This window comes from Myotis lucifugus, unplaced genomic scaffold (assembly GCF_000147115.1).
Source record: "Myotis lucifugus unplaced genomic scaffold, Myoluc2.0 scaffold_729, whole genome shotgun sequence".
NCBI classification, from domain to species: Eukaryota; Metazoa; Chordata; class Mammalia; order Chiroptera; family Vespertilionidae; genus Myotis; species Myotis lucifugus.
This window is the reverse complement of record NW_005871777.1, coordinates 248269-257913: the sequence shown is the minus strand read 5'-3', so window position 1 is coordinate 257913 and position 9645 is coordinate 248269. Positions and strand designations below refer to the sequence as shown.

Here is a 9645-nt window from a genome sequence, read left to right as displayed (position 1 = left end):
TAGGAGAAGGCTACATAAGCACGTGGTATTTTGTGGAAGAGCCACACTCAAGGGGCCAAAGAGCCGCATGTGGCTCGCGAACAGCAGTTTGCCCACTACTGTAAATGATTTAGAAATGGGACAGTGCCTCAGGCTAGTGATATACTCAGGGAGGACACTCAGATAGAAAAGAAAATAGAACCATAGCAACTCAGATCCAGGAAAACATAAAACTCAAAAGGAAAATGTTAACCCTAGTATTGGCCTGTGGTCTACGAAAGGCCATTATACTGGGGCTCAGATAGCAACACTGCTCTCTATGCAGCTCGGCTTCAGGTATTCATAGGGAATGTCAAGCTGCTCATTCCGGGCCACTATCTCCCTTTCCAGGTTGTCCAGATCTGCTTGAAATTGTCTTAAAATAGCCTTGGGCTCAGGGCCTGAGAAATATTCTTCTGTGTGATACCCCAGGGGCACCTGAAGCAGAAAAGAAGGATTGATCAGATTCTAGTTTCAAGACACAGGAATCAGAGCTCAGCCCCACACTCTGCAATTTCTTTTCCATTATCACTGCCCCAAAATTCCCCAAATCCCCTCTCACCATGTCTGGCTGCTGCCGGCCCACTTGCCTCACGAAAAGCATCTGAAGACAGCTCTGCCGGACATCTGGGAGTGAGCCCATCACTGTGGCCATTGTCACATCTTCCTTGGTGGTAGGAGGGGGCATCCGCATTGTGCTTGGGGCATTAGGGACCCAGAACAACCAGTCATGCTGAGGGGGGAAGAATCTGAAGTCAACCAGACACTCTGATATGCAGGGCTCTGGCTCCCAACTCTTTCCTTAGAGCCTACCCTTGTCCAAGTACTTTCCTTCAGGGACCCAGGCTCTCAGTTGTCCATACCTGGCTGAAGTTGACTGCTGCATGCTGGGCAGTGCATCTGAAAATGCACATGGTAAGGAAATGGCAGAGCTGAGCCCGAGATTGGAAGGAGACAGGAAAACCTAGGAGAAGAAATACCAAAGTTTAGAAACTGCAATCCCTGAAAAAGATAAGGAAATAAGTGCTAATGTCTGGAGCATTCATTCATTCATTAATTCATGTAAAATAATGCTGCATCCAAAAGAATAAAATCGCTTAGGAATATATTGGACCAAGGAGGTGAAATATTTGCACATTGTAAACCATAAGACACTGATGAAAGAAATTGAAGACAAATAAATGGATATATATTCTATTATCATGGATTGGAAGAATTAATATTGTTAAAATGTCTATACTACCCAAGACAATCTACATATTCAATGCAATCCCTGTGTAATTCCAATTGCATTTTTATTTTATTTTTTAATATATTTTATTGATTTTTTACAGAGAGGAAGGGAGAGGGATAGAGAGTTAGAAACAGCGATGAGAGAGAAACATCGATCAGCTGCCTCCTGCACACTCCCTACTGGTTATGTGCCCGCAACCAAGGCACATGCCCTTGACCGGAATCGAACCCAGGACCCTTGAGTCTGCAGGCCGATGCTCTATCCACTGAGCCAAACAGATTAGGGCTCCAATTGCATTTTTTAAAGAAATAGAATAAATCAATTTTGTAATTTTAGGCTGGAATCAGTAAGGACCCCAAATAGCCACAGAAATCTTGGAAAGAACAGAGTTCAAGGCATCTTTATTCTGCTTTCTGATTTCAAATTATATAACAAAGAAAAGATAGTCAAAACAGTATGGTATTGGCATATAGCAGACACATAGATCGATGGAACTGAACAAAGAGTCAAAAAAGGAGGCAAGAATATACAATGGGGAAAGAACAGTCTCTTCAATAAATGTTGCTGGGAAAACCGGCAGCCACATGGCAAAAGCATGAAACTGGACTGCTATCTTATACCACACACTCAAATTAAGGACAAATGGATTAAAGTACTGAAACCATAATTCTCCTAGAAGAAAACATAGGTGTAAGCTCCTTGACATCAGTCTTGGTGATGATATTTTGGATTTGCAAAAGCCAAGGCAACAAAAGCAAAAATAAACAAAGGGAACTACATCAGGCTAAAGATCTGCACAGCAAAGGAAACCACCAACAAAATTAAAAGGCAGCATACTGAATGGGAGGAAATATTTGCAAATCACAGATGTAATAAGGTGTTAATATCCAAAATATATAAAGAACTCATACAACTCAATAGCAAAATAAATCAGATTCCTATTAAAAGGTGGACAGAAGCTCTGAATAAACATTTTTCCAGACGCACAGATGGCCAACAGGTACATGAAAAAGTGCTCAACATCACTTTTAACAGGGAAATGTAAATCAAAATCATAATGAGTTGCTACTTCACACCTGTTAGAATGGCTATTATCAAAAGACAAGGAATACCAAGTATTGGTGAGGCTGTGGAGAATAGAAGCCTTGTGTACTGTTAGTGGAAAGTGGTGAAGCCACTATGGAAACCAGTATGAAGATTCTTCAAAATATTAAAAGTAGAATTACCATATGATCCAGCAAATCCATTTCTGGGTATTTATCCAAAGGAAATGAAGCATTGACTTGAAAATATAGCTGGACCCCATGTTCATTGCAGCATTATTTACCATAGTCAAGACATAGAAGCAACTGCCCTGGCCCGTATGACTCAGTTGGTTGGGCATCATCCTGTGCAACGAAAGGTTGCGAGTTCAATTCCCTGACAGAGCACATGCCCAGATTATGGATTGTGGGCTCAATACCCGGTAGGGGGTGTACAAGAGGCAACTGTCAATAGACTTGTTCCTATCTAACATCAAAGTTTCTCCCTCTCGCTTACTCTCTCTCTAAAAATCAATAAAAATCTTTTTAAAAAAAGACATGGAAGCAACCTAAGTGTTCATCAATGGATGAATGACTAAACAAAGTTATATATATATATATTCAAATATTCAAATATTCAAATAATATTCAAATATTATTCAGCCTTAAAAAAGAAGGAATTCTTGCCATTTGTGACAACAGGGATGGACCATGGGATGGCATGATACTAAATAAAATAAATAGCCTGAGAAAGTTAAATATTATATGGTCCCACTTATATGTGGAATTAAAAAAAAAAAAGGAAAAAGACCCTGAGATCATAGATATAGAGAACAGATTGGTAGTTCCAGAGGTGGAGGTAAGAGTGGGTGAAATGGGTGAATGTGGTCAAAAGTTACAAACTTCCAGTTATAAAATAAACTAGAGGCCCAGTGCAGAACATTTGTGCACTGGAGGGGAGAGGGTCCCTCAACCCGGCCTAAGCCCTCTCGCAGTCCGGGAACCCCTTGGGGGATGTTTGACTGCCTGCAGGCAGCAGGCCTAAGATGGCAGTCGGACATCCCCTGAGGGGTCCTTAGCGCTGCTGCAGAGGTGGGAGAGGCTCCTGCCACTGCCATTGCGCTAGTCAGCCATGACCCCACTGGTGAGCCTGGCTTCTGGCTGGGTGGCGCTCCCCCTGTGGGAGTGCACTGACCACAGGGGGCAGCTCCTGCATTGAGCATCTGCCCCCTGGTGGTCAGTGTGTGTCATAGTGACCGATCATTCCACCGTTTGGCCAATTTGCATATTAGGGTTTTATTATATAGGCTAAGTCATGGGATGTAATGTACAGCATGGCTATTATGTAATGTACAACATGGTGGCTATAGTTACTAATACTGTATTGTATATTTGAAATTTGCTAAAAGGGTAGATCATAAAAGTTCTCATCAAAGGAAAACATTGTGTAACTATATGTGGTGATGGATATTAACTAAACTTGCTGTGGTGATCATTTCACAATACATACAAATATTGAATCATTATTTTGTAGATCTGAAATTAATAATATATATCAATTATACTTCAATTTTAAAAACGCACAAGATAAAAGTTACAACCCTAGAGGTATAAGGGTAAAGATTTTAACAGGCACCTCATAAAGGAGGATATTCTGGATGACTATTAAACCAAGAAAAAAGTATTCAGAGCAACTAGTCTTCAGGAAAAGGCAACTTAAACTCACAATATGACAGATCTACATACCCACCAAAATGACTAAAGTAAAAAAGATAGAAATACCTTTTTCATGTATTTGAGACTATATGGAGCAACTATAACTGAAACTCTGCTGAACAAAGTGAAAACCAGTACAACCACTTTGGGAAAAGGGTCAATAACTACTGAAGCTGACTTTTGCATAATTTAAGTCCATCAAGTCCACAGGAAAACACACACACAAATGTTCACAACAGCACTAATATTGATCGCCCCAAGCTGGAAACAATACTAATATCCATCAGTATCAAAAAGGAAAAATAAATGGTGCCATAGCCATAAAATGGAGGTGCCCACAATGATGATGAACAAACTACATGCTACATGCAATGAAGTAGGTAAATATCAAACATAGTATTCAGCGAATGAAGCCAGACACAAGCAAGTGCATGCTCGTATTTCCATCTGTGAAAGGTCAAAACAAGTAAAACTAACCAACCTACAAGTCAAGATAATATTTATCTTCATGTGGATAGATTGGAAGAGTGTATACAAGGGGCTTTCTGGGGAGCTGGTAAAGTTCTGATTCTTAATCTTCATGCTAATTATACAGGTGTGTCACTGTAGTAACACATCATAAGTTGTACACCTATGAGTATGGACCTTTCTCTAGGTTTGTTGTATTTCAACAATTGCTGTCTCCCCAAAAGTGGTTCAGTGCTTATAGATAGCTTGGAAATGATGCAGAGAAAGAGAAGTAATTCATTCAGTTCAAATACAGGGAGATGTGTCAAAATCAGCTATCCATTCCACTCAATATACAGGCAAGTGTTTTAAAATATAGTTTCTATTATTATTCAGTTGTGCTGAGGCCAACAGGTCAGGAGATAACTGCCATGGAAAAGGTATGTGTTAGACTCACAGATCCCAAGAGATGGGTACCTGCCACACCACAGGGGACCACACTGGGAGCACCAAGGTTGGTCAAGAGGCAGAGGGGTGAGGGGAAAAGGTAGCAGGAGCCTTTGTCACGGTTTCCATGAGAAGGAACAAGCAAGGCAGAATAAGCAGGTTTAGGACAGGCTAGTTGCTATAATTCCAGTGGGCTCTGGAGTGTGGTAGCTGTCCCTAGGCTGGTACCTGGCCCAAGGTGATTAGGCCAGGGGAATAGCGGCCCAGAGTGTAAGAGCTCAATACAGGTGGTGGTTGGGACTTCCGGCATATGAAAGCATGCTCCCGGGGGAGTGGTTTGCTATATCTGAGAATTAGCTGGCCCTGGGAAGGGTGGTGCCTTCTGGGTCAACAAGACTCCAAGATGTCGAAGTATCAAAGCTGCAGAATAAATAAACATGATGAATGCAATGAGATGGGGTCATAGAGTTTGATGCCTGACTAAGGTCATCTACTGCATGGCAGAATCTGGACTCTCCTATTTCACATGCTGATCATATTGGGGAGGTATTTTTGTGTGGGGTAGAGCATATGATTAAACTCAGCATATGATTAAACTAGGCAGCTAACACTATATACTATGTAAGTTTCAGTACTGTCACACATTATATCATTGGGTCTCAAATATTCTATCAGGTACGAAGTGAGAATGGATGGCAAATATTTTGTCCATTTTAGCTTTACAGAAACTAAAAGTCAAAGTGCAAGAGACCTAGTGGATGGCTCAAGGTCACATAGATGGAAAGAGGCAGAAACCAGTACTTTAGAAACAAATATTAGTGTGTGGCCTTTAATGAGAATAACGTGGGAATAATAGGGCAGAGAGAACATTGAAAGTTGAGGGAGTGAAATGGGGGAATCAGAGATTAAAGCTGATATATGAGTGTATTTTGTAAATGCTTAAGGTAGATATGTCATGGGAAGAGGATGGCCAGGGAGAGGAAGAAGCATCTTTGGGGGCTTGGGATGCTTGAAGAACAGAACTGAAAAGTATGAGAGAACATTTGGTCCTGAAAGGGTCAGGGTGGTGGGAGTGTTGCCCAGATACTCCAAGGGTTTGGCATTGGTATATTAATCCTTGTATTCCCATGTCCTGGCCATAATAGCTTCCCAGTATATGTTCATACTTGTCCCACAGGCTGAGGATGGGAATCAAGGTGTTGGTGTGAAGTATGTGGGCGCAGGGCCTGAAGGACAATTTAAAACAGACCCGGCTGGCCCATGTGTGCAAGAGAGATGATGATGAAACTAGGCAAAGCTCAATAAAAGCTATTTCTTCCTCATAGATGCGAGAACTAAAGGCAGATCCTAGTGAAGGAATGAACTGGGCAGAGAAAGCCAATATTTAATTTGCACCTAGAAATGACCTTCCACTGTGGTAGTGTTGCATGTGTCTGGACCCTCTGCATGTGTGGTGGACAGTAGAAGGCAAGAGAATAAGGGAGGGAAATCCAAAGAGAGTCATCATGGATTTTGGTGGGAAAATTTTCCCCACTTATATTCTTAGGAAGAGCTTCAGATGGCACAAGCAGGGCCTGGGCAGATCCCTCACTGGTCATGGTTCTGGAACCACTGGGCTCTATGCTGTGGAAGATTCAGGGCATCTGTGGCAGGAATGGGAGATGGACATAAAGGTTGATGATCAGGGTCTCTGGGGAGGACAATCCTTGGGTTTGTAGGACTGTCCTAATACTTAGGAGGTGGGAATGGTATTCATATGCTTCATGTGTGGAGGGTGAGAGGGTGATGAGAGATTGGGATCATGTCCCCAGAAGGGCAAGGCTGGCAAGGGGCTCTGAGCAGAGTGTCTGCAAGGCTGACAATGGGCTCTGGGCAGAGTGTCTGCAAGGCTGACGAGGGGCTCTGGGCAGAGTGTCTGCAAGGCTGATGAGGGGCTCTGGGCAGAGTGTCTGAACAACTTCCTTCTCTTGGCCCAGTTCTCACCTTTGTCCTGGGCCTGGCACAACCCCACCTCAGTGATCTCCCGACACCAGGCCTGCAGCTCAGGGTCCCCTCTCACGACGTCATCCCCTTGGTAGAAGAGGTGGATGATCCCTTCCACGTACCTGCCCAGAGGAGAAGGGAGCTGAGCTCCTTGAGAGTACAAGGCTGTAGCCTATGACCGTTAATCCTTTTCTTTGGCTTTTGTCTAATCAACTTTCATTGTATATGAAAAAGTCTTACAAGACTTTCCTTTTGGGACATCCACAACCTCTTTCTACACACTAGTTTAGAAAGGAAATGTGAGACATTAGTTTTAAGTGTTCCCTATACATGATTAATAACAATTCTTTCTAAAAAAAACCCAAGTACTTCCAGATCCCCATCTCCCCATTCCCAGTTTCCCCAAGCTAGGCTCTTCCTTTATTCCACTTTTCAGTTTCTATACACTGTCTCCTCTGCTCCCTCTGTCTGGACCTTCTTCTTTCATGTTCCTTTTGCCCATTTCTGACCTCAAGCCAGAGACCCACTCTCTTTCTTCCAAATGGCCTTCCATTTCTTGGATCCCACTCTTACCCACCTGGCAATGATCTCCCAGAGCCTTAAAGCATCATGGGCATAGAGGGCACTTGGGATTCCCAGCAGGCCCCGGTCAGCCAGATCTTCAGGAGGACAGAGGGAGCGGTAGGTCAGCTGAGCCATGGCCCGACGCATCAACTGCACATGGGGCCCTCCACCTGTGCTCACTGCCTGGAATTTGAGAGTTGATAGGTCTTGAGTGATAAAGAAGAGCTGACAATCTTGGCATAGTATATAAGGGGTTCACAATGGGGTTTACAAAATTAAAAGTATAAAATGAACAGGCTAATGGGTTTAAGGATCAGGACATTCATACCAGGTGGTGTGACACTGTGAAGATGGCAGGAGGTTGTAGAGAGATGAAAGATTAGGCAGCCCCATGCCCTCATTTCCTCTTTACCTGACTAAATATTCCACTATCTGAGTTGGCTTGTGTCCGTGCTCTGGTGTTAACCTCCGTGGTGTAGCGCGTGTGTGGGATCAGGAGCTGGATGAAGAAGATTAGAGAAGGGTAGTTATTGGAGTCCATGCTTGGGTCCTCCCTTGTAGGGAGTGGCACTCAGTCTGGGAACATTCTCTCCTCTTGATGCTTTCCTCCCTGCCAGTGCCTTTGTAGGCTGGTCTCCTTCTGCTGCTATGATCACTAACTCTCATGTTCTCCATGACTGTACTGTGAGTGGGGTTGTGGACCTAGAATGACCTGGGCTTAAATGCTTGCTTAACTACTCACTTTGGTACTTGTTCAAGTACCTCATCTGTCAATTTCCTCATTTGTCAACAAGGATGATAATAGGTCTCCTAAGTCAGGTGATGTGGTGGTAATTATATGAGGAATATATAAAGAGTGTTTAGCTTAGTGCCTGGCACACGGAAGCATTGATTAGGAGGTATTATTACCTTTATTGTATCCACCTTGAATGTAGTTGTCCATTTAGAAGCTACCCCTTAGCTTTCAATATCATTTCATGCTTCCTCTATTATTCACATCTTCTCATTCCTTAAACTAGCCTCTCTGCTCATTTTCAAAGCTCTCCCTCCAACTGCTCATTGTTTTACTCTTGGATTCTTTTGGGGAAAGAGTATCTTCAGTCAGAATTTTAGAAATGATATCAAGCTCCCTGCTTAAGCAGCAAATGGGTTGTCATAAAATCTGTACCCATTCCTAATTGTTCACTCTTTCCTTCTTTTTTTAGCTATTGAAAAGTACAACTAACATATTCTTTTTATCTTAGATGAATTTTATTTCATTTCCTCCTGGTTGATATACAAGATTTAGACTGTTTGAGTATTGATCAGAGCTTTTTGATGCTGGAATAAAGGAAGGACACAAGTGATACTCCTGATACCAAGATATCAAAGGAGCTCATGTTGTTCTTTTCAGAAAGTTCATGGAGAGATGCTGGTTTCACAGAAAACACTAAGACCACAGTGAGGAGCAAAGAACCCATAACAGAGTTCCTAACAGCAATGATAGTAATGATGATGCTAACCAAAATAACAGCAGAAAACTGACATTTTTCTAGCATTTAGTCTGTAATGCCTTAACAACCCAACAATGCAGATCGCTATCCTCATTCAGAGATGAGGACCCTGAACACACATCTGGTAAGTACTGAGACCAGGATTCAGGCTTCAGACCCAATTAATCCAGAGCTTGCACAGGTAACCTTGGTAAGTTCTGCAGGCTTAGTCCTCCTGGGAGTTCCAACAAGACTGTCTGCCATGGGATGGAGTTGCTATGGTGATGGAATATGGCTGTGGAGGGAGCTTATCTAGTAAAAGGGCATTTTGAAGTGTAAAATTGGGCATAAGTGATTCAAGCTAGGAGGGAGATGGTCATGCAAAGGCATCATGAGGTTATCAAATCTGAGAGCCCATGAACTACATTAGTAACTATTTTGTCTATGTCACCCTAGAACCCCGAACAACCACAGCCCAGAGGAGGGTTGGCACTGGGACTCCCAGAGACATTACAGATCAGTTTTTCTGCTTGTCAAATATTCATTGTGGGCACCACCCTTTATTGACAACCCATATCTTACCAACACTTCAAACTCTTTATATCTAAAGCTCAATACCTAATCTTTGCCTCCAAACTGGCTTCTTTTCCTAATTACACTCTTTATGACCACAGCTCTGCTTTCATAGACTTGTAGATTTTTGCCCCCTGCTCTGCCCTGTTTCCTGTATCAAAGTGCCATT

At 42.7% G+C, this 9645-nt stretch overlaps 1 protein-coding gene across 1 annotated transcript in view; it reads right to left on the bottom strand.

Moving 5' to 3' along the window:
- Positions 1-276: 276 nt before the first annotated feature.
- The window catches only part of LOC102428965 (arachidonate 12-lipoxygenase, 12S-type-like), a 15574-nt gene continuing 6205 nt past the window's right edge, over positions 277-9645 (bottom strand). Inside the window, exons 9-14 of the mRNA XM_006105857.1 lie at positions 7844-7930; positions 7445-7614; positions 6868-6989; positions 882-982; positions 581-751; positions 277-456 (exon numbers count right to left, since the gene is read on the bottom strand). Coding sequence (XP_006105919.1) covers positions 277-456; positions 581-751; positions 882-982; positions 6868-6989; positions 7445-7614; positions 7844-7930 — 831 coding nt within the window. The remainder of the gene's footprint in view (positions 457-580; positions 752-881; positions 983-6867; positions 6990-7444; positions 7615-7843; positions 7931-9645) is intronic.